The 23,802-nt window shown below is 43.0% G+C and overlaps 3 protein-coding genes across 8 annotated transcripts; 2 read left to right on the forward strand and 1 right to left on the reverse strand.

Annotated features, from left to right (window-relative positions):
- Positions 1-226: 226 nt before the first annotated feature.
- On the reverse strand, positions 227-8,217 carry LOC112890352 (ceramide kinase). Of its 3 annotated transcripts, XM_025957258.1 has the most exons (12): positions 7,917-8,217; positions 6,763-6,921; positions 6,061-6,228; positions 5,846-5,938; positions 5,637-5,729; positions 4,272-4,533; positions 3,978-4,062; positions 2,186-2,335; positions 1,711-1,812; positions 1,244-1,630; positions 657-723; positions 227-588 (listed from the first exon to the last, which is right to left on the reverse strand). In XM_025957258.1, the coding sequence occupies exons 1-12, from the start codon at positions 8,010-8,012 to the stop codon at positions 451-453; spliced, it is 1,800 nt and encodes a 599-aa protein (XP_025813043.1). In that variant the 5' UTR covers positions 8,013-8,217; the 3' UTR covers positions 227-450. The 3 variants fall into 3 exon arrangements, with proteins under 3 accessions (XP_025813043.1, XP_025813046.1, XP_025813052.1); XM_025957261.1 differs by lacking the exon at positions 7,917-8,217 and having other exon boundaries at positions 6,780-6,913; XM_025957267.1 differs by lacking the exon at positions 7,917-8,217 and having other exon boundaries at positions 6,683-6,805.
- Positions 8,218-11,134: 2,917 nt separating this feature from the next.
- Positions 11,135-16,024, forward strand: LOC112878125 (anaphase-promoting complex subunit 8). Of its 3 annotated transcripts, XR_003225640.1 has the most exons (6): positions 11,135-11,331; positions 11,397-11,763; positions 13,066-14,316; positions 14,635-15,173; positions 15,393-15,464; positions 15,667-16,024. XR_003225640.1 is itself a non-coding variant. In XM_025942539.1 (4 exons), exons 1-4 carry the CDS (start codon positions 11,243-11,245, stop codon positions 14,722-14,724), a joined length of 1,797 nt encoding a protein of 598 aa, XP_025798324.1. In that variant the 5' UTR covers positions 11,135-11,242; the 3' UTR covers positions 14,725-15,283. The 3 variants fall into 3 exon arrangements, 1 of the variants encoding a protein (XP_025798324.1); XR_003225637.1 differs by lacking the exon at positions 15,393-15,464; XM_025942539.1 differs by lacking the exons at positions 15,393-15,464; positions 15,667-16,024 and having other exon boundaries at positions 14,635-15,283.
- Positions 16,025-19,364: 3,340 nt separating this feature from the next.
- On the forward strand, positions 19,365-23,527 carry LOC112890046 (chaperone protein dnaJ A6-like). 2 transcript variants are annotated; one of them, XM_025956876.1, is made up of 8 exons: positions 19,365-19,522; positions 19,918-20,089; positions 20,183-20,357; positions 20,442-20,580; positions 22,069-22,202; positions 22,276-22,418; positions 22,499-22,697; positions 22,848-23,527. In XM_025956876.1, exons 2-8 carry the CDS (start codon positions 19,937-19,939, stop codon positions 23,168-23,170), a joined length of 1,266 nt encoding a protein of 421 aa, XP_025812661.1. In that variant the 5' UTR covers positions 19,365-19,522; positions 19,918-19,936; the 3' UTR covers positions 23,171-23,527. The 2 variants fall into 2 exon arrangements, with proteins under 2 accessions (XP_025812661.1, XP_025812667.1); XM_025956882.1 differs by having other exon boundaries at positions 20,183-20,339.
- Positions 23,528-23,802: the final 275 nt, after the last annotated feature.

Consider the following 23,802-nt stretch of genomic DNA (forward strand, 5'->3'; position numbering starts at 1 on the left):
CCAATTTCCCACGAGTAGAAAGGATAAGAGCTTGCGAGACAGACTACGGCCTTGTGAGGCCAAATGGCCCTCAAAACTCCAGGGTGTCTGGCGAAGCGTCGGTCCACGAAAAGTTTGTCCCTTGCAAATTCATGATAAAAAAACATTCATGATCCATAGCAGGGTTTTCTAATGAACATCTGAATTGAATAAGCGATTCACTTCATTAATTTTCTTGCAAAAAAAAAAGAAAAAGAAAAGAAGAAGCTTCTCTTCATTAACTCGGTCAATATTGTTGGCAAACCGCAAACATGGACTATAGTTTCCACGCCACAGTATATCTGTGGACAGTATTCTAGTTCTCTACTCTACTAAGATACAAATAAGAGTGTACAACGTACAAGAGTTAAATAAGGACCTCTCTCTACATCAAAATACGCAACAAGCAAGGAACTTACGGCATTACTAGCACTACACCTCTGGTCCCGAAGCAAAGAGGTTGACAAGGCCCCGGCAAGCTTGGACAGATACCTCACACGCCTGAAAAATCTCTCCGTCCAAGTTCCAGACACTTTCGTCATGTGATGAGATAAATGTGAATGCTGGTGTCTGCAGATGATGGAAAGCTCTATTAAGTTCAACCGCAAGGGATTAGATGGGTTTAAAAAGATAACTACCTTGTGATGCTCCACAAACTTGAAGCTCAAAGGGTCTGAACCCTTCTTGGTAAACTGTGTTAGATGCCTGCAGATAATACATCCTTGTTTATGTAGAGGCAAACAAAACATACATGCTAATTTTCCAACAAATATAAAGGGAAGAATAGCTAACTACTTGTTTTTCCTAAGAAAGCTACTGGACTTTAGTTGGGACAAAAGCCATTAGATCATTATTAAGTATAGTGAATTTGCAAATAGAGCAACTATAGAATAAATCCAACTTACGTTGGTTTCTGAATATTTAAAGCGAGCTCGGAAATGAATGTAAACTATATTTTAGTCTGTATTTGCCTGATGCCTTAAGATTCACCCATGCATCAGGCTGACCCAATGGGTCCGCCGTAGTTCGCCTCAAAAAAAAAGAAGATTCACCCATGCATACAGACAACAGATATGAAAAGGTTTCAATTTCCAATCCGAACGCAATTAATAAGTTTTTTTATTGTTTTCATCCTTTGCTGAGAAACAGCTTTCAAATCAAAAGTACTCTGAAATCTGGAAGAAGTTGGATCATGGGATCAGCAAGATAGCAACATTTCACTCACCATAAGTAAAGGGGAAGAGGGCAGTCTCTGATGAGCAGAAGATGAAGAAAACCATCCGAGAGGTGTGCATCAGCTACCAGGCCGTCAGGGGCTCTTTCATTACGGCATGAAATGACAGCTGCACCAACGCTGAGGAAACGTCCTTTGGACCAGACCCACTTTGGATTCTCGCATATTGTTCTGGAGCTGTCTGCAACCTCACCTTCTGAATTTTGTCCAGATGTTGAAGCCTCTTTGCATACAAAGCAATTTGTTCGGCAGATTATTTTGCGAGGTCTCCTCTGACAAGATTGTAGTGGTTGTGCTCCAGTTACATCATCCTCTGCTGATGCTGTAAGTGGATTAGTGTTTGGAGTCTCAAGAAAAGCAACCTTTGCCTCGTACGATCTGAAAAATGACCAGAGATTGTTCAATTGTCAACAACATGAAGCAACAATGGTCCTACAATGGACATAACCATTACTCACCTATGCTTCAGAAAGACCATTGTTCCAGAAAAGTCATAACGTGCAGGACCCATCCACCGGTAGTTTTCGCTCTCCCTGATAACTTCTCCATAAAAACCATATCTACAAGCAAAGGAACAAGTGACCATTAGAAATCATGCGAAAATGATGGCCTAACATGCGGTAAGGTATTCTCAGATTTTCATTTTGATTAGACAGAAAATAAGGCTAAGCTCACTGCAGCTTCCCACAGAAACTAAAGGGACCATATTACTTCTCTTTGTTTGGGTTATGGTAAAGACTCCTGCAGAATCCCTTTGCTAGCTCATTTAAGAAGTTGGTCATCAAGGAATTGCATCAAGCTCATCAAATTATCACTCCTTTTGTTTTCAGGGATCCATCAGGGAAAAGCCTAAATTTTATTAAAATGAAAGACAAAATTGCGCAAAGTTATCACATCATGCAACTGTACTATCTCCTAGAGGCAGTAGCATACCCTGCAAATGAAGCAGCATAGCGTACAGTAGGCAAGACCTCAGCTGTTGGGCTACTTTTCCATCTGACTACTTGAGCTATATCAAGTGACATCCTTCTGCCGAGAATAATAAGCAGAGCAGAGGACACAGGATCTCGCTCCCCAGTTGTGCTGCAAAGACCAATGAGCATTAACCATCAGCAAAAAGAATTGATGAGTCCATATAATAAATAGACATACAATGGGCTCAGCACTTCATGGTAAAAAGAATGAAAAAATGGTTATAATGTGCATGGGTTGCTGGAATTAAATGGAAATTAAACTATGTTTTGAAAGAGCAGCCCAGTGCTACTTTGGCAAGTTCAATTGCCATGGCTCGTGTTTGCTCACAAGTGCACTACAGAGATGGTAATAGTGGAATTCTCCAGTAGCCAAAACGCCAAGCAAGATGGCGATACCAGTGACTTTCCAATTAATATAGGACTACATCAGGGGTCAGCATTGACCCCTTATCTATTTGCTTTGGTGATGGATGAGGTCACAAGGGACATACAGGGTGATATCCCTTGGTGTATGCTCTTTGCTGATGATGTGGTGCTAGTTGACGAGAGTAGGGCAGGGGTTAATATGAAGTTAGAACTGTGGAGACACACGTTAGAGTCGAGGGGGTTCAGGTTGAGTAGGACCAAGACCGAGTATATGATGTGCGACTTTAGCCCGACTAGGCATGAGGATGGGGACGTTAGCCTCGAGGGTCAAGTGGTGGCCAAGAAGGATATTTTCCGGTATCTAGGATCAATGCTTCAGAAAGATGGAGACATTGATGAAGATGTTAGACATAGAATTTCAGCTGGTTGGTTGAAGTGGCGGCAGGCTTCGGGCGTCCTCTGTGATAAGAAGGTGCCACAGAGGCTAAAAGGTAAGTTCTATAGGACGGCGATTCGCCCGGCGATGTTATACGGTGCCGAATGTTGGCCTACAAAAAGGCGACATGTCCAGCAACTGAGTGTAGCAGAGATGCGTATGCTGCGTTGGTTCTGCGGGCATACAAGAAGGGATAGAGTCCGGAACGAAGAGATTCGAGATAGGGTCGGGGTGGCACCTATCGAGGAGAAGTTGATCCAACATCGGTTGAGATGGTTTGGACATGTACAACGGAGGCCTCCCGAGGCGCCGGTGCGTAGTGGAGTTTTAAAGCGGGGCGATAATGTTAAGAGAGGTAGAGGTAGACCTAGACTAACTTGGGACGAGACGGTTAAGAGAGACCTTAAGGAGTGGAATATCGCTAAGGAATTAGCTATGGATAGGAACGCTTGGAGACTAGCAATTAACGTACCTGAACCGTGATTTTTGTTACTTTTTGTTTAACTCCTAACTCTTCCTTTGGCTTGTGCCCTTTTTGTGTTTCTTATTCTTGTTTTCTGTGGGTTTCATCTCTAGCCTACCCCAACTTGCTTGGGACAAAAGGCTAAGTTGTTGTTGTTGTTGTAACTATTCTTTTTTTCATACAAACATTTGTGCAGATAGATAAATCTACAAGTTAACTCCAAAGTATTTTTCACGATAGATGTAGTGTTACTCATTTTATCTTATTTAACTAATTCATTAAATAAGTATCATTCATCAAAATTTGAGGAAAAAGTCAACGGTGTCATATATTTAAGAACGGAGGGAGTACCTCACATAGAATAATCATGGGTCCACGAAAAATGACACCTCAAAATATAAACTCGGTGGGAATCAATGGAACACAGCAATAACAAGTGATCAAAATGATGAGGCCAGCTTTACTGATGAGTATCTTAAACACTACCTGAGAACAATAGCATCAGTTGAGCCAGAAGGAATTATGCCAAGTCTGAACCAGTCATTTGGGAAGGGGACTAGATGATCCTGTTCTGCAGTAGAAACGAGTTGTATGACAGAAGTCCTCTAGTTTAATCAATGAACCTCAGAAGCTTTTAAGATAAGCAGGATCACCAAGTTATAATAATTCACTAACCTCCAATGCATGGTTCCTTACTAGAATCAGCAACGAGAAACTACCAAAATACTTAAACAAGAACTTTCTATAAAACATATGCACAACATGTAAACAGGAACTTACTTAATGATGGTATCTCTAGTCCTCTAGGTTGTGAAGTTGAAAGAAGAGGTTCATGGTCATCACATTTAGTTGAATTCCCTGGAAACGTGGTATTCGCAGAATCTGGTGTGGGCATACTGCAGTTTAGCCCATTCCTTGTTTGTTCTTCACAATTTTCATTGCTCCCAAAATATCCAAACCCCTCGGGAGTTGGAGGATAAGAAGCCTTGTACCTCGAACTAAGTATCCCATTCAGAATTTCATTAAATAGACCGTCACCACCCTAAAATTGCAATTTTTAAAAAAATGTTATGAGTAACAGTGGAAGTTTCTCCTTTTGGATTACCGGTAGCTTGTTTTTTCTCTTAACAGAACACAGTGAAAGGCTTCCAAACTTGTATGCAAAATTTTGATAATTTGCACGAAGTGGGATCCATTGGGGGGAAAATTTCTCGAACGCACAAGAGAGCTGTGCGTCATTGCTTTATAGAAGAAGAAAAGTTTGTTTACAACAAACTAAGAACAGAAAAAACTTGATCTCCGAAACTGCGCGCCAGTCTAAAATAGAACAACCAAAAGAAATAGAAATGCCAACTAGGCCTGCAGCAGAAGCAGCAATCCTCGCGCCCCGGCCCTGCACCAAGTGTTCCTGTGTTCCTATCTAAAAGTGTGTGCGACTACTACTGGTTTTACAAAAGGACATAATAAAAACAGCAAAAGATCAGTGCATATTTATGATGACACAGATGCTAGCTAGCTCTTTCTAGTTTATTACATTTATTCTCACATAGATGCTATCTAGTTCTAGTGTCACGTCCATACAGAAGTGAACGGATCGGATAGCTATGGGTGTTCCGGCCGTTCCATGGCCGGCTTCGTGCCTGTGGTGAGGTAGCTGATGCAGGGGCAGGATCAAGTTCAGCAGGGAGATGAGAACTAGAGCAGCGGGATGAGGAGTAGATAAGCTATATGAGATGACAGATTGATGTATTGATTGGTCGATTTCCCTGTGAAAGTACAGTAGGCATATATTGCCAGCCAGCTTACAATCCAACTCCAACACAACTTCAATTTTAATCTATATAGATTCTAGACTTCTCTATCTAACTTCTGGACTCTAACTCTGATTCCAATCCTTAACTACTGAACTTTCCTAACGCTGAATTTTCCTTCTCTAATACTTCTGACCAGCAAATCAACCATAACATCTAGTTTATTAAGAAGATTGGGCATGCATTTGACCTTAATTTCTTATTGGTTTCCAGTTTTGCATAATAAACTACTCATGATGACTAGGCGTCATCTTTATAATACTTGCCCCATAAATTAGAGAAAAGATAGGGTGATAACAATCAAGCAAATAGAATTGGAATTTAATTGTCCTACCACTGCAACAACACCATCAAGTGCCTTGAGTTCAATATCTGATAATGATACTAGCGTGTCATATGCATGCCCTGCTCTATTTGTCACTATCACCTGAAGACAAACATTAGGGGTGAAAATAAGTCAGAGCACTGAAGTTGTTCATAAATGGGCAAAAAATTCTGATATCACGAAATCATAAGAAATAAAAAGTCAGAAATAAAGTTTACCTTTGTTTTTATTTTCGCTCTATCAAATAATGGGGCTACTATTTCCCAATTCTTGACCCCTCTACCTTTTCCACATAATGGATGAACAAATACCTGTAATGTTTTGGCAATTTATCAGTATCAACAACAGACCAACAAAGAGAAGAAGAAATATCCTTAGCATGTCTTCACAACTGCTATGGTGGTCAAGAGGAGAAAAATTGCATCATATCTACCATCAGGCTCTTTGGTCTATCGCCTTCATTGTTTATGCATGCTATGAGACGCTCGAACCAATTTTTGCAGGTCTTCAGGTCTTTGTGACCAAAAATATATTCACAAGGTACCCATGGAGAAGGACGTTTTCTTGTTCTGGTAATCCCATGTACAACAAATCGGTGCATCTGCATGAGCATATGATTTGTTAAGAAGATATATTATAGTGTGCGAGTTTCAGATACAGATAGTTTTTTCTAGTTTCAGTCTCAGGTCTCCCTGTAAGTCAGGCTCCCTCTTGCCTTTACAGGCCTTGTACAGTTTACTATTTTTTTCATGTTTTATTGTTTTTTATATACTATGAGCATTTTTTCTACTCCAGAGAATATCCACTCCCTACCTGTATCTCAGAAAATGGAACATGCAAGAATCTAAGCTGTTGAGTGAATATTAAATTTTATGCAATATATTAAAACATTTTGAACACCTTTGAAAACTTTCATTTGATTCGCCAATAAAGGGCGCTGCACCGGTAGATTAGTGTATATTTTTAGTGATAAAGCAGTATGCCAAGTTTGTTTAAATAGTCTACATGATGTAGGAGAAAGCTATAGTTACACACAGAAACAGGATGGAACTAACCTATCTAATATTGGAGGCTGAAAAGTTTGATGCATGTTGCAGAAAATGAAGCTTGTATTAACCAAAAGGAATGCCATAACCTCAATATTTTTCTTGCCTTGAATAGCAGTTCTTGTATTCCAAGGCCCACAGATAAGACCCTTATCGAGCAGCTCTACAGCGTAAACATCTTTAAACTTGATTTTGTTGTCCAATTTAGGCTGCAGTGTAATGGATGACCAACATGAAGAGACCAGTTCCTGTAAAAATTGGCAACTTGAACACAATAACATGGCAACATAGCAAGAGGAATAATGGAGTCTCCTGCTGGCATTTATCATTTGCAACTCAAAAGTGTAATTGAAGGCAACAGTAAAAACCGGCATAGCTCCTTATTCTGTGACTGATTGAAATGCATGTAAAAGAAGAGAATATTCTACAGTCACTATCATAAATAGACACTAATCAAACAATTTCTTCCGGTGTGAGGACCATATGTGGGGCCTGGTGGCACATATCAGTGACACTATGGATATTATCTCCAACTTGGTGATCACTGCAATGGTGCTGACCAAAACTAAGCAAATGTAGTGCTATCTTCACACGCAAATGCCAAGGCTCGATTCGCAGATTGGTCTGACTCGAAATTCACTTTTGACTCCATGTTCGATAACCTGTCTGTAGTGATGATAATTCTGGTTACTTCATTAAAAACGTTGATGAGGTTCAGCTTCACATACACACGGGACGATTGGTGTTTCTAGTTCGGATACTTACCTAGGATTTGTATGCTTTTTCGCTTGCCAAAGGATGTCTTTCAGATCACAAAACACTCCTATCAGAAAAGCCTACAATAGCCACTGCTGTTCAAAACAAAATCGCAGCGGTATCTAATTTTTGTTGGGTACATAAACTTCCCAAGATGGTGAGCATGTGCAATTTCACAGTTTCTCCTCCCCCCAATTTTGAATCAAAACAGTGAATCAAGTACCCGTTATGTTCAGAGAGGTCGGTTTTGTAATTTGCAACCATATTCATCTTCTCACTGTCTTCCTATCCACCCTCCCAACTCTTCGATTGCACAGCAAATGACCAAAAGCTACAAATCCCGAGCCCTTCGCACAATCCCACTCAATCCCGCACAGAACCCTCTCGGTCAAGCGTCACAATGATGTTTGAACCCGTAAGATCTGGAGCTAGCCTTCAGCAATCGCGAACAGGCGAAGGGACATGAGATCACGGGGCCACAGCGTACCGGATGGAGAGGCTGTAGAGAGAGGCCGCTGCGGCCGATGGAGACGACGACCTCCCCGACACCGTCCAGGAACAGCACCTCGCCGCCGTCCTGCATGGCCTCCTCGACAGATTGCTCGGCGCGCGCTCGTGTGGGTTGACGGTGTGCTGCTCGTGCTTTTCGGTGGGGAGCGGAAGAGGGGGGAGAAGAACACGAGAAAAATTCGTTAACTTTTGGGTTGGATATTTGTGTGCGAGGAGTTGGGTCCGCCTTGGTGGCTGCTGGACTTCCTGGCTGATGGAAACCGGGGAAAGAGCGCGCGGTTGCAGAGGCAGCAGAGTGCCGCCGGGTCAAGGCCTCAAGCGACCAAGGGGGTGATTGGTTTCCTTCCTGCCGAGCCTGGCTCGCACCAGGGAGCCAGGCCGCCGGGAGCCAGATCCTGGAGGTGCAGTGGTTTCAATGATTGGTTGCCTTATCCATTCGAGTCAAGCTTCTAGATTTGGTAATTGGTTGTACGGATAAATTTAGAATTCAAAAATAAGATGCAACATAAGTTTGTTTGGTTGCCTGAATGCATCAAGTTCCAGCTACCTCTTGCATACCTAGGATGAAGTTACTACCACCTTGTTTATGATGGTAACCTTTTACAAGATGTTACAAGCGTGACATTACATATATTTCCAAATTAAAAACACGATGATTAGAGCTTGTACTATGATTATTACAGCATCGAACAACATCATTGCATCTTTAAAATCCCAAGTACCCCTCGTCCTCGTAGTTTCAGCTGTAGCAGGTTCATCTTTTCCTTCAACTGTTGTACCTTTTTATCTTGTATTTTTTGTAGCACGCAGCCCTGAAGAATGACTATAAAAGATCATCATTGCATACTTGTCCATTGCCTCAGTGCAAATTAAATAAAATAAAAAAACATCATACATACTTGTCCATTGCATAAACTTAGGAGCATACATTATGCAGAATACAAAGTGCAGTAACCTACTACATGCATCTAGATGTGAGCATTACCCCTATTGACCCACATCTAATGAGCCCATTCATCTCTAATAGAAGCCCATGCTGAGTTATCATCCATAGCAACCTCATGCCCATGACTAGTATTGGGCTCCCAATTGGACTCAAAGGGAATAACTTCATCGGCGCCATGCTAAGTATCCAATTGTGTAAAATGCAACACGAGAAAAGAGGAGAAATCACTTGCCTTCGCACACAGCTTCCTTGAGAAATCACCGCTACAAAACAAATAAGCACAAACGAAAGGAGAGGTTAGGACCTCAGGGGATTGACGGGAAAATGAGCAACGCACAGATCTGAGAGGAGGAGGAGAAATCACCTACCAGGAAGAAATGGCGAGTGCGCCCGCAAGAGGAAGAGGGAGGGGACATATATAGGCGGTGGATGGCGCGAAACTGGGAGGTAACCGGAATTCTTTCCGCCTGCACGCGTGCATCCATTTTCGCCGCCCGCGCGCGGGCCGTCGCACCGCCAACGCCTGGCTCCGGGGAAACGAAGGTTCTGAGCGTACCCCGAGAGCCAGTCTCGGGGTGCTGTTTTGCATCTCTGGAGCCAGGCCCGCTCACTGGGCCAGGCAACAAATCAACCCACCCTTGCACGCGGGGAGCCTGGCTCAGCCTTGATGCGACCAACCAATCACCCCCCAAGGCCCCCGGTTCGATTGCTTGCTCTACTGTTTTATTTTGTCCCTTCCATCACAAATGCAAAACTTTTTAACTTAAACTGTATCTAACATTTATATAGGTTGACATTGAATTCATTATAAAATATTTTTATACCTTTCTCACCATAGCAATATTTTATGTATATTCCTCTTACAAAATGTTATATCCTGGCTATTTATATGGCTATTTTCTCCGAATATTTATAAGACTATAATTGAAATTAACAAATGGGAATAAGTATCATCCATGTATATACATATCAAACCATACTCTATCCATTCTCTGGGTGCTGAAGTAAGACCTCTCTTCCAATAGGCTCACTCTTATATCTATAGCTCCACTAGTGATTAACATATATATGTTAAAAAAATAAACTCATAGTGACTGAAAATTTGTAGATATGGTAATACTTGTAGCCTACATATTTTTCTATATATCAGAGAACAGAGAGATATGAGCATGACTCCATCTTTCGTTGCTAATCTCAAGATCAAAATTTTCTCGCGCAGGCTAGTAGCTACTCCTAAGGAAGAGTTCAGTGGCAAAAATTCCACTACAGCATTTCTTAGTTTTTTTGTGTGTTTTAAAACACATCTTTCACAGGGTACTATTTTTGAATTTCAATTAATAATGTGTGTCCATATTTCTCTATAGGACTATTTATCATATTGCTTTGTTCAAAAGAAAGAACATCACAAAAAGGATGGTTAAGCAAATAATATTTTACTTCAATCTGCTAAGCCTTTTCTTAATCATAAAAGGGTGTTGCTATGGAGCATTCAAGTGGTGTCACATATTAAGGCTGTAGAAGTATGAAACCCAATACTATATCGAAGCGTGGTAAAGAGAAGTTGCGAGTTGAGCTGATGATGTATGGTATGGTGGAGTAAATCTCCAAGATGATGTACCGAGAATATTATAAATCACATATAAGAACCTACACCTAAAACCGCACACTCTGTAAGTGCCATAATATGCTCCTCTTAATATGGATTTACTTGGCTCTTCATAGCCATGGTCCCTCTACTCCTCTTAATATCAATTTACTTGGCTCTTCATAGCCATAGCTCAATGTCATCGTCACCAACATTTTTTTAATGGCGCTGTCTATTGCTAGGTTTGAGACTTACCAGAAAGAATGGTGTAAATCTTGAAAAGGACTGTGATATTTGTTTTTTTATATTTGAAACTGTTTCCTAATGGGAGGTGGTTGTTTTGACTGTTGATGATTCCCAACCACCATGGCATACAATCCCTCACTCTTCGAACTAGAGAAAAGATGCAAAATATAGTGCTTAATTTTGTACAGTGTTTAAAGATTCCGTAACACAGTCGGTAAAATAGTAATAAAGAAAAAACGTGCGAATGTTCTCCTGACGCCATGGAAGAAAATCGACGCTGCGTAGTAGGCCTGAGTGCGATACTGGGCCTGATCTTGCCGTTCTTCCTGGTCAGGCCCAAGTCCAAGGTCTCTCTCCAAGCTCACCAAATTCCGCCCATCGCACCCGCACAAACCTCCAACTCCTCGAATCCCCTCCGTCCTCCGGTGCTTCCCCTTCCACCTCTCGCAAAAATTCAAAACAGAGTTTGCGCCCGTCGATCCGCTCCAACTCCAAGCAAGCCGCCACTACCTCCCCAACCGGACCCATGGCTTCCGCCAAGGAGACCTATCGCGCCGAGCTCCGCGCCGCCGCCCGCCAGCTCGGCGAGCGCTGCCTCTACTCTGCCGCCAAATGGTATGCCCTGTCACCCCACTCCTCAAACCCTAAACCCCTAACCCTAATCCCCACCCTTTCCGCAGGGCCGCCGAGCTGCTCGTCGGCGTAGACTTGGACGCGGCCCCGGCCTCGTCGGCCGCGATGGACTCCCCGTCCTCCTCGTCCGCGGCCGCAGGGCGGTTGTTGCACCTGCACCGCAGCGGAGGTTCCAGCTTCCGCCACCGGCCCCGCCCCGGCGGCGGCAGCAGCTCGGAGGCCGGGACCCCGCTAGGCGGCGTGTCGTACGTTAGCACGCCCATTCCCGACGACGACGCGTTCGATTCGGGCGGTGACAAGTACCTGCTCGCCAAGACCTACTTCGACTGTCGGGAGTACCGCCGCGCCGCGCACGTGCTGCAGAACCAGGCTGGGCGCAAGGCTGTGTTCCTGCGATGCTACGCGCTCTACATGGTGAGATGGGATCCGCTTGTCTATTCACTTGCCGTGTTGATTTTCTCGGTGTATCTGCGAGTTTTCAGATCTGGGATAGGGCGAATGGTGTTTGATGAAATGCCACTAGAGCTGCTGCATTGAATGTGAGGGTTGGGGGTAGATATGGGGCTGCCAATGGACTAATCGATACCTTTTGCTTTAGGTGCAATGGATATGCAGTACTGGCTCAACCGTCTAATTAGTTTACTTTGATGTGAGAATGGAGTGGTTAGTAAATTCTGATTTAGTGTGATTTTACTTGAAAAACTGAACAGAACTGGATCACAGGACCAACAAGAGTTGTTCCAACTTGCAATTGGCCAATTGATGGATTATATTTGATGCTTTTTGCTCACGTACTGCTTTAAGAGAATAGAATGGTTTGGCATTTAGGAAACCTCTAGTCAGTACATAGCTATTGATTCTCTCTCTGTTGATAAGCGCTTACCTTTCTGAGCATTGGAAAGATTGGATGATGTGTGACTAATGAGTCCTTTTACTAGCAAGTTGGTTTTGGTGTGATGATAGTGTTGGATGGATATATTACCTTCAAGCATGCATTTGTACCATGTACTTGGTACCGTTTTTCCACTAATTCTGCACGCTGCTGTTATTTGACAAAGCTATATCACTTCTTAAGGAGTTCGTAAATATGAGTGAATAGCCTCTGTTTCTTTTTTGTTATAATATTGAACTAATTGTCCGTCAATACTCCCAATATGTATGGATTGGAGGGGATTATCATGTGCCCAAACATGGTCTTAAATGGTTGGCTGTTTCTATGTGATGTTCAATATTGAGACATGCGCACAAAAAAGATATACCCTTCCGCTACATAAAATTGTGACTACATGACTTGCAAATGGTGAAATGAAGAATGATTAACATTCATTCTAGAACCATGGCGCCTTTTCATTTTAGAATATCCCTTTGTCAGTAATGGAGGATTTATTTGAATGCAAAGAATTGTAATAATTACAAGCTAAAACTGCATTATTGGCATTCATTTTATATCTTAACTGTCAAGTTAGTTTTTTTACTGAATGTGCATAATTCGGGAATGTAACGGTGAATATGCTCCAATGCATTATACCTGTGTGCATCTGTAATATTGTCTGCAAAACTCTGTAGTCTGATCTGTTATTCTGTTAAAAGGATTTCTGTGTGCAAGTTAATGTTTTCCCCTTTTCTACACACTCTATGACAGTTTTCTAATAGCTCAGGTTGTTTTTCTGCTTTGCCCATAGTTTAATTAACAATCTATCTGTTCTCCAATTTTAGGCTGGAGAGAAGCGGAAAGAGGCAGAGATGATAGAGCTTGAAGGATCGTTGGGAAAGAGTAATGCTGTTAATCAGGAACTAGTTGCTTTGGAGAGAGAACTGTCAACACATCGGAGAACTGGCTCTATTGATTCATTTGGGCTTTACTTGTATGGCCTTGTTCTACGTGATAAAGGATGCGAAGGTCTAGCTAGAACGATTTTGGTAGAGTCTGTCAACAGCTACCCTTGGAACTGGAGTGCTTGGTCAGAGTTACAATCTTTATGCACCAGCAGTGACATTCTTAATAACTTAAATTTGAAGAATCACTGGATGAAAGACTTCTTTCTTGCCAGCACATATCTGGAACTAAAGATGCATGAAGAAGCTCTGAAAAGATATGAGCGCTTGATGGGTGTCTTCCGCTGCAGTGGCTACATTCAGGCTCAAATTGCTACAGTGCAGTATAGTATGAGGGACCTGGATGAAGCGGAGATGATTTTTGAAGAACTGCTCAGGACTGATCCTTTCCGTGTGGATTCTATGGATATTTACTCAAATTTACTATATGCAAAAGAAAGCTTGACTGCTTTGAGTTTCCTTGCACACAGAGTATTTTTGACAGATAAATACCGCCCAGAATCTTGCTGCATAATTGCAAATTACTACAGTCTGAAGGGCCAGCATGAGAAATCAGTTTTGTACTTTCAAAGGGCACTAAAGCTTAATCGAAAGTATCTCTCAGCTTGGACCCTTATGGGACATGAGTATGTTGAGCTGAAAAATACTCCTGCTGCAATTGATGCCTACAGAAGAGCTGTTGATATTAATCCTAGAGATTTCCGTGCTTGGTATGGTCTTGGTCAAATCTATGAGATGATGGGGATGCCATTTTATGCACTTTATTACTTCCGGAAATCATCATATCTGCAACCCAATGATGCTCGTCTCTGGATTGCCATGGCTCAGTGTTATGAAAGCGATCCACTTCAAATGATTGAAGAAGCCATCAAGTGCTATGAGAGGGCTGCAAATAGCAATGACACTGAAGGAATAGCACTTCATCAACTAGCAAAATTACATGGCATGCTGGGGCAGTCTGAGGAAGCTGCAGTCTACTACAAGAAGGATTTAGAGAGAATGGAGGTTGAGGAAAGGCAAGGCCAGAATTTTGTTGAAGCTCTGCTTTTCCTTGCTAAGCATTACAAGAGCATAGGCAGTTTTGAGGAAGCAGAGCACTATTGTACAAGGCTCTTGGATTACGCTGGTCCTGTAAGTTCTCTGTTCATATTATTTTCCTTAAAAAGAGTGAAAGATGAAATGAGCACAAAAAGCGAAATAGTGATTCAAATGTTCGCTAGTGAGTTAATGGATCGCATAATATTCCAGTCCAAACTAACATGAGCCTAGTTATTTTGAGCAACACAAATTTACTTGAATCACATTTAGTAATACAGGGTTTACAAGTGAAACAAAGACATCTCATGATTCTATTGACTGATCGTTGGTCTCTGCTTGCATGGATTCCCATGACTATGATTTACCAGTTACCACTGCCTTCATATGCTGATACACATTCAATATGTGCAGGAGAAGGAGACTGCTAAAAATATGTTACAAGGGATAAAAAGGTTACAGTCGGGGTTTCCGTCAATGGATATTGACCATTTTGCACTGTAAACTGTAAAGTCCACCTGCAGATGATTTATTTGGTTGGGAAATCTGGACAAGGAGTGTAACTGGGCAGGACAATACATGCTGGCTTTCACAAAAACAGCTGCAAGAGAATACTGCTCATGAACTAGGGGAGTTGGTTGGTACTCACCCGACTTGAAGAGTGAAGGAAAGAACACTATTGAGGGCTGCCCACCGGATGAAACTAGTGCCATTGCATATCTCGATCAGGAATTACTTCCAGTCTCCCTTCACAGCGTGATGCTTAGTGTGTGTATCCTTGCTATGCGACTCCATACTGCTGGAGGTGACGATCTTGTGCGCATGATGCTTGCTTCTATTTGCTGGAGCCTGGCAACAAGGAGAACAAGGCGCCTGCAAGGTGCGAAGATGAGCGTCATTGGAATGATCCAGATCCCTAATGCAAATATCAGCATATCTGCCGCCTGGTTCCTGTGAGGCTTCTAAATTTCTCTGGGTTTGGTTTTCTTCACCAGACAGCGTTGGTTTGTGTTTCCTCCCATGGTTGCTTGCATATATAAGCTTCTTCAGAAGACTTGCCTTTCCTTGCCTTGTCTGCAACCTGCATGCTAAATTATTGCTTACCAAGTTATCATCACACTAGTCACTGCTGGCATTTTGCGAAATTAAGAATTTTTTTTATAAAAATGTAGACTGTAGGACAGCTACGTGTAGTACTCAGAATTTCCGCTTGGGTGCCCACATGATGTAACCATTGGAATAAGGTAAATTCCTTTCTTGATGATGCATGATGCAAGTTGATGTTTTAGTATATAACTTCATGTACATGTGGAATCTGCACTGTGCTGTTAGTTTCTTCCCTATCATAAAAAAGAGAGGATAGATGCTTCCACTGTACTTTATAAGGTTGTTTCTGGTTATTGTTGAGTTGTTACATTCCTTAGCCCGCACTCTTGCTTGGTCCAGGCAACAGCCCCAGGCGTCGGATTTTGGAGGCCTGGGACTGGACTGCTGGAGTTTGCTCCCAGCGATCCTCGGCGCGCAAGTTGTTCTCATTCGCCCTTTTCCCAACCAAACAATCAAACTGCGCCCGTTTTCATCACTGCGGGGTGCGATCCGATCGGCTCGCAAGTTGTTCCTTTTGCCCTTCTGCGGTTGTTGGTGCCTATTATTGAACTTCCCCATCTTCTTCCTTTCTGTTCGAAGATGCTGTAGCGCCCGATTCGCAGTACTTCCATTGTCGGTTGTCGGGGGCGAACCAACTTGAACAGGTTAATTCCTTGCGTTCCTGGTAAAATGCAATATTCTTTTCCTTTTCGTGTCATATCAGTGTCACGGACTCGCGGAAAACGAATTCATGCCTGCCGACCGTGCCTGCTTTCTGAAAGGCTAGTGGCACGTGGATTGTTGATTAAAGCTTGCTTTAAGCCGTCATTATCGTGCCAACAAGATTTATTCGTCAGTTGGCCCCAAAAAGGCACGATTATGTTGCTGCGACTCCTCCCGTAATAGTAGTGCACCTTGGAGATTACTCCGTAAATGAATAAACATGCAATGGTGATAGTTCGCTTAGGTCAGTCTCAGTGAAGTTTCATAAGTGTTTCATGGCATTAAATTTTCAGTCTCAGTGAAGTTTCATAAGTGTTTCATGGCATTAAATTTTGCAAACGTGACAGAATTATTATGAGGAAAGAGAAGGGGAGTTTTATGGGACAAGAGAGAAGTTTTATTCCCATGACAAGTTTTTACTCTTATAATTATGCAATGAAGCCATGTATTAAGACTCGCCTTAGTTGTAACGAGGTAGTACGAACGAGTCGTATGTGACGTGTTGCGCTGACGCCAATCAAATTGATGGACTAATGCGAGCGCGCTGGATACATGATGGCTGGGTAAGATAGCATCGTTTTTCAGCCGTGATGCTGCCATTGTTGCTAGTCAAGTAGCATCAGGATGTAGCATCCCTTCTGTTGACGGTTTCATCTGCTTCAACGAATGAGCACCTGCTTCAACGGTTACACCACCACAAGTTCGTTCGTTACTTCTCTGCTCAGATCTCTGTTGCTTAAGCCCAGTATCTTTGTCCATTACGTGATGCCTTGGTTTACACATTCGACAAGATCAATTCCTGAATTCCTTTATCTTCGTACTGTAGCGATGGACAGGAATCACGCCACACGCCATTGACGAGTATGGCGCTCTATTGATTTGGTTTTGGACTGTTCGGTGCTGGATGGGTACATGATGTGCAGGAACCCATCTTCCCGATTGAGACTGGCAAATCACACCATTCTCCTTTGTTTATGCTTCTAATATCTTTCCGAATACTTTTGCTTCTTCCGTGCCTCGCTGCATCACATCATCGCTTCCTCCGTAGTCCGTACTCAGTAGGCATATTCTTTCTTGGGGTCCATTTAGATTGCAAATTTTTGGAACTGGACATACTGTAGCGCTTTCGTTTGTATTTGACAAATTTTATCTAATTATGGACTAGCTAGGCTCAAAAGATTCGTCTCGTGATGTACAATTAAACTGTGCAATTAGTTATTTTTTTACATACATTTACTGCTCCATGCATGTGTCCCAAAATTGATATGATGGAGAGGGAGTGTAAAAAGTTGGAATTTGGAGGGGATCTAAACAAGACCTTGGTGTACAAAATTGGCAGAAGCGAAATCAGACATATCGTTTGGAACCAAATGAAACCTGGAATACAATGACAATATACGTCAGTTGTAGTACAGACATGTGCCAGTAAAAAACTACAAAGCCTCAGCTGTGCCTGTAATAGAAACATAAGTCTGCAAGACACACAAGAATGCTTCAGAGTTTCAACCAAATATGTGAAGAGAATAAAGGATGCACGGCATGAAAATAGTACTGTAACCTGTGCTTTAATTCAAAGCAAACTTATGATGTAAATGCAGCAACTGGCATGGAATCAAACCGTGGAAGTTGAACATGCTTCAAGACACAAGAAGGTTGTACTAATGCATCAAAACAGTTATACAGCAGCTCTGCAAACTCAGAAATGTAGAAAAGTCAAATTCCAGGTCAGGTACTGTACAGTAAGTAGTTGATAGCACAAACCTTCTTGTAAGGCCTTTGGATCATAGGCTGAGCTGTCAAGGTACAGATTGGCAGCCATTGCCTATTGGATTTAATTCACATAAGAACTATGCTAAGATGTTTTGGGTAAAGTGAAATCGAACCCACAACGATCCGTGGTACCCAAAGAAAAATTCAAGAAGAAGTGTCATCAACGTTGTGATTTTGATAAGGCAAGCAGGTGTTTCAGAAAAGATAAGGGAAGGAGTAGCAGGGCTGCAGTAATAAACTCCTGCTAACTCTAAACATGATTGTGTACTATTAGAATATAATTTCATACTTCAGGTAAGCATGATAAGGAGTGAACACCCAATCTCTCTTCCCAGGATAGAGAAAACCAAAAAAAGTTGCTTGAGCAATAAAACAAAACAAAATCATAAGCTGAATTCCAATCACCTCGACAGAGTATTCTTACCTGAATTAGAAGGGCACTATGACTACAGCAAAGATGACAAAATCAGCAGGCAGCACACAGGAACCACATTGGATATGCAGTCGCACATGAAACAAGCTCTGCATCTCCACGCATGGCAGCCAGCTCATCCTGGTCGTTGTAGTCATTTGGGTCAGAGTAATCTGAAGGGGGGCCTCTACAGCCAAAGGCTTCCAGGAACGCACAACGCAGCGCTGTTGATGGCATTATTGTCGGCCGCCCTCTCCTCGTAGCCGTCCTCGACGTCGAGCTCAATGTACCCCCTGGTGCCGAGCTCGGAGCGGAGGCGCTCCTGCAACGCGGCGACCTCTTCCTCGACTCCCTCGTGGAACTCGCCCGCTTCGAGCATGGTCTGCCGGACACTGTCGACTAACTGCCAGGATCCAGTCCACCGTCGCCTGCGTTAGAGAGGATTGCCCCGAGAAACCATGTCGGCGCCAACGCCGCCCGCCGCCGTATTAGCTGCTCCCGCAACCGGATGTGGAGCAATAGCTTTCCTTCCCTCAAGAGTCAGAGACACCGGTGGCCGCGTCTGCCTCCGCCTCCACCTCCGCGTCCGTCTTGGTGATGCAACCCTCCGGTAGACCCGTGGGGCGGCGCATCTCGATCTATGCGATGGATCCCGAGGCACCAAGACCTTCTGGGATCCGAATCGGACGTCGCATCGGCCAAATACTCGCCGTCGCCCTCGCCGGAAGGGAAGGAGGGGAGCGCGGTGGATGGCTGGCGACCTTTTCTGCGTGGAAGAACATAGGGTCTGTTTTGAAAATAGTAGGTGTCTTTATGTAATAAATCGGATCGCGATTAAGAATCAGAGGAGTTTATATAAATACTAACTGAATATATTTTCATCGAACTCCTTCTTGACCGCATGCGCGCACAGGCAGGGAACCGGCGAGCGGGCGGAGACGACGACAAGCGAGAGGTGTCGTATGTGCTTCTAGCAGAATCTCTAATATGGGTTAATGGGCCGTGTTTGGACCGATCCATGAACGGGTAGTTTGTGTGGCCGGCCCGTCGGGGGGCCCAGGCTTGTCTCGTCGTTTCAGTCAGTTCGACCCAAACCGAGCCCAGGTACGACTCGTCTCTTCCTTCCCAGCTCTTATAGGCTCCTCGCGCCGAACACGTCTCTTCCTTCAGATCCAGGCATCCTTCCGCCGCACAGCCGCCTCCGCCTCTGCGTCTCCCTTCCCTCGCCGGCGTCCTCGCCCGTCCCCACCGGGCCGACGCGCGGTAGAGATCCTCCGCGCTTTGATTGACTTCTTAGTTCTTCCTCTGCTGGTAAGGAAACCCTAGCACGCCTGGACGCATCGTTCGATTTGTGAATAGCCCTTCGTTTGTTGCGGATTTATATTTTGCGCGGCGGAGTAGTAATAGCAGTTTATGTTCTAAACTTGCGGGGTTAACAGAACCCGCCCCTCGTTAGGTCCGCTGGTGCTTAACTGGGTGATAAAATAGCTTAATTCGAAGATGCTGTGATTGCCTTTTTTTCTGAACGAATTAGTTGGGGTGATGAAAGTCCTTGTATATTTTGCTGTTCCTAGTTTTTAGCATGGCCATGTTTTTCTTTATTGCAAGTTCTGTGCTGTAGACTGTAGAGTGCTCCTCTTTTGATAAGTGTTGGACTTTGAAGAACTTCATAGCCACTTGATTTGATTCGAGTTTTTCGTTCATAGCAAGCTGCCGTTATCAGCCATGTTTGGACGCATGACAAGGAAGAGCAGCAACAACACCAAGTATTATGAGGTTCTTGGTGTGTCTAAGACCGCGAGCCAGGATGAGCTGAAGAAAGCATACAGGAAAGCTGCCATAAAAAACCATCCTGACAAGGGTGGTGACCCTGAGAAGGTTTGTTCTTGGACAAATGTTCTGTATGCTTAGCAACTTTTGGAATTCTGAATTTTGTTCTCATCCTGAAGTTTTTCTTTGTGAACTGGACAGTTTAAGGAATTGTCTCAAGCATATGAGGTTCTTAGCGACCCGGAAAAGAGGGAGATCTATGACCAGTATGGAGAAGATGCACTTAAAGATGGAATGGGAGGAGGCAGCAGCAGTGATTTCCATAGCCCGTTCGACATATTTGAGCAACTTTTTCCAGGTTCTGGCACCTTTGGGGGTAATCAAAATACCTTATGCTGTTTTTCTGCTTCTTTTTCTATTAAAAAAGATTGGAATGCTTATATGGGTTTGTTCTTAACAGGAGGTGGCTCAAGAGTACGCAGACAAAAGCGTGGTGAAGATGTGGTGCGTACTATGATGGTTTCTTTAGAAGATCTGTATAATGGAACAACCAAAAAACTATCTTTGTCACGGAGTGTTTTGTGCTCAAAGTGCAAGGGGTAAGTTTTTCTTTGGTTTGAATAGTTAAATTTTGCTCCGTTGAAATGTTATGATGAATGCTGTTATTATACTTGCAAGGAAGCTATGATTCTAAGTATTCAAATGTGTGGTGAATGCTTTGACTATTAGTTGTAAGAATGACTATAATAATTACCTTTGTAGTGTCACTGGTTTGTTTACCTTCAGCATGGAATTTGTCTGCTTTGCTTATATATACTGATCTTTTCATTTTGATATTAAAAAGACCATTCTAGATGTATGTGCAGTGTTGCTGTGAACTCAATCCAAAGTTTGACATAAACATTACCACACATACTTTTCATGCGAGGGCTGAGGGTGCCTAGGTACTAGGTGCATCATGTGAGGTCTGGCTTGGCTTTGTGCTACAGGAGGAAACCCACTTTTGCATTTGTCAATGAATACTTCATTGTGTTAAACTTTCCCCTCTCGAGAAAGCAGCTGCACTGTCGAACCTGACTGCAAGCATGGATCTTTTGTTCCTGTTTAACGATTCTTTTAAACTTACAGCCTATCAATTGCTTTTCTGTTATATGATGTGGTCATAAACTTCTATGTTCTACACTTCTACTTAGTGTCCATGATAATATTATTTATTCTTTGCCTACCACATAATATCCAGTACCAATTCGGGATTAGCTGTTGTCATGTGGTCATCATTTGAAGTTACTTAATGACCTGTGTAGTGTGGCTGGGATAGATTTGAGGTAGATTCTTCTTGTTTTTAGTATTGCACACACTCCCAAATCAAAATTTGTCACACTAAACTATAAGTTGTAGCCTAGTTCGTGAAAAGCATATAAGATCATTAGCACTTATATTTTGCCATATCAAACAATCAAGGGCCTGAAAAAAAGAACTTATGATGTTATCATATATCATGCATTTCATTTCATCTTCATTTTATTTCATGGTTGTACTGTAATATTCCATCTAAGCATAAGTGTACGGTTGGACATACTGCAACTCATGCACAGTTCTTGCTGTGGTTATTCCTCAATTAATCCAAATATTAAGTTGCAATTACCTATGGAAGGATGCATTTAGTTTCTTTAAGTACCAAATTGTGGAATATTTTGATTTTCTTTTTTGCTCTGTATGGCTAAAGGTCAGACTTACAATGTGACCACTTGCTAGATGTGGTAAGAAAATATATGGTTGCCAATACGTTTTTTCTTTTATCCCTTTTCTTTTGTTTTTACCATTTTTCAGAATTGTCTTTATTTTTAGTTCTAGCGTGGAATGGACAAAATTTTCTCCACCGGCAGAGTAAACCGAAGCACATCTTTATTATTTTATTTAGTTGGTGCCCAAACCGAATGTGATTGTACGATTATAAAAGGCGATTGCACATTAATATTTGATGTCTGAACCCCACCCCCACCCCACCCCCCCCTAAAATGAAACTGCAACTTTGACTGGTTCATTGTAGTAGGGATCTCACTGTTTGCTGTTTGTTGTACTTTCAGGAAAGGATCCAAGAGTGGGGCATCAGGAACTTGCCATGGTTGTCGTGGTGTTGGAATGAGGACAATCACAAGACAGATAGGCTTTGGCATGATCCAACAGATGAACACTGTTTGCCCTGAATGCAAAGGAACTGGTATGCTGCGGTTGTATCTTCCTTTGGAAATACTGTTCCACTGGGTTTGGTCTTATGGTTGTTCAATGTTCAGGTGAGATCATAAGTGAGAAGGATAAATGCCCAGGCTGTAAAGGAAGCAAGGTAGTCCAGGAGAAGAAGGTCTTGGAGGTTCATGTGGAGAAAGGAATGCAGCATGGCCAGAAGATTGTATTCCAGGGTCAAGCTGACGAAGCTGTGAGTATCTGTTACCGTCATAAACGCACATGTCTGCATGTTTTCAATATCTATCTAATGTTTCAAATTTTGTTTGCCAGCCTGACACGGTGACAGGAGATATTATTTTTGTGTTGCAACTTAAAGACCATCCAAAGTTTAAGAGGAAGTATGATGACTTGTATGTTGAGCACACAATCTCCCTCACGGAGGCTCTGTGTGGCTTCCAGTTTGTTCTGACTCATCTTGATGGTCGGCAGCTTCTGATAAAATCTAATCCTGGAGAGGTTATAAAGCCTGGTATGACAGATTGGCTCTTTTTGTGCTTGTTATTTCCCTGTTCTATAATCCTATTCGATCAATTGATCTCATTTATTGCCTTTCAGCTCTACTACCCTATAAAATCAATTTCTGTTCTGCACATATTCATATTATGTTTTGTTTGAATAGGTCAACACAAGGCCATAAATGATGAGGGTATGCCTCAGCATGGTCGCCCTTTCATGAAGGGCCATCTGTTTGTTGAATTCAACGTCGAGTTTCCCGAGCCTGGTGCACTCTCCCCTGCCCAATGCCGATCACTTGAGAAGATCCTTCCACCAAAGCTGGGGAGCCAGCTGTCGGACATGGAGCTGGATCAGTGTGAGGAGACCACCCTGCATGATGTCAACATAGAAGAGGAGATGAGGCGCAGGCAGCATCAGAAGCGGCAGGAAGCATATGATGAAGACGAGGAGGAATCTGGACCGAGGGTGCAATGCGCCCAGCAGTAATCTCTGTTCATTGGAATCTCCAAAAGTTTCCCGTCAGATATTGGTATTGATTCTTTTTTGGCAAAGATTTAAACCAGTTTGAACTTGAAGCGTGTAGGTATAGCAAGTAGAGCTGGAAAAAAGGAGAGCTCATAATGTCAGTCTTTGTTTGAACATCCCTGGCTAACCACCGGGATTCAGAACTTGGTCGTTCAGCTACAATTTATGGAGCATGCATGTGCCATGCGCTACTGCCCTAGCTAAGCTCCATTCCAATTTTCTGTCCAAGTGTTTGTGTTGCCCGTCTTGTATCTGATTTATGGTGTGCTATTATTATCCTGTGCTAGAACATGGACCTTGCTACGGTGGTTATGGCTTGTGATGCACTGTGCCCTTTGCCGGCCTTAGATTGGTACAGCCTCCTGATGTGTCATTTGAACTGAAAAACCATAGTGCTGACTGCACAGGTAAGCTTGGGACATGGATTCGTCTGAGGCCTAGCCTGCGTCCCTGCACCTCTTCTGTTTGATGATAGAAATTAGAATGGGCCCCCACCGTTTTGGTTGGGCTATCGTGACATCGCGCTACTGTAAGTTGCAGTGGTTTGTCGCTGCGGCCGTTGCTTTCGGCTCGCTGGGCCGTGTGATTCGGCT

This window comes from Panicum hallii, chromosome 1 (genome assembly GCF_002211085.1).
Source record: "Panicum hallii strain FIL2 chromosome 1, PHallii_v3.1, whole genome shotgun sequence".
Taxonomy (NCBI): domain Eukaryota; kingdom Viridiplantae; phylum Streptophyta; class Magnoliopsida; order Poales; family Poaceae; genus Panicum; species Panicum hallii.

Bases quoted from the DNA above. Each gene is read 5' to 3' on its own strand.
- LOC112890352 (XM_025957258.1), bottom strand. From the start codon at position 8,012: ATGCAGGACGGCGGCGAGGTGCTGTTCCTGGACGGTGTCGGGGAGGTC. The intron at 5,730-5,845 runs GTAAACTTTATT...GTTTGTCTTCAG, and splicing joins GAGCGAAAATAAAAACAAAG to GTGATAGTGACAAATAGAGC. The intron at 4,063-4,271 runs GTAAGTTCCTGT...TTTCTACTGCAG, and splicing joins ACTAGAGATACCATCATTAA to AACAGGATCATCTAGTCCCC.
- LOC112878125 (XM_025942539.1), top strand. From the start codon at position 11,243: ATGGCTTCCGCCAAGGAGACCTATCGCGCCGAGCTCCGCGCCGCCGCC. The intron at 11,764-13,065 runs GTGAGATGGGAT...CTCCAATTTTAG, and splicing joins GATGCTACGCGCTCTACATG to GCTGGAGAGAAGCGGAAAGA. The intron at 14,317-14,634 runs GTAAGTTCTCTG...CAATATGTGCAG, and splicing joins TCTTGGATTACGCTGGTCCT to GAGAAGGAGACTGCTAAAAA.
- LOC112890046 (XM_025956876.1), top strand. From the start codon at position 19,937: ATGTTTGGACGCATGACAAGGAAGAGCAGCAACAACACCAAGTATTAT. The intron at 20,581-22,068 runs GTAAGTTTTTCT...TTGTACTTTCAG, and splicing joins TTGTGCTCAAAGTGCAAGGG to GAAAGGATCCAAGAGTGGGG. The intron at 22,203-22,275 runs GTATGCTGCGGT...TTCAATGTTCAG, and splicing joins CCCTGAATGCAAAGGAACTG to GTGAGATCATAAGTGAGAAG.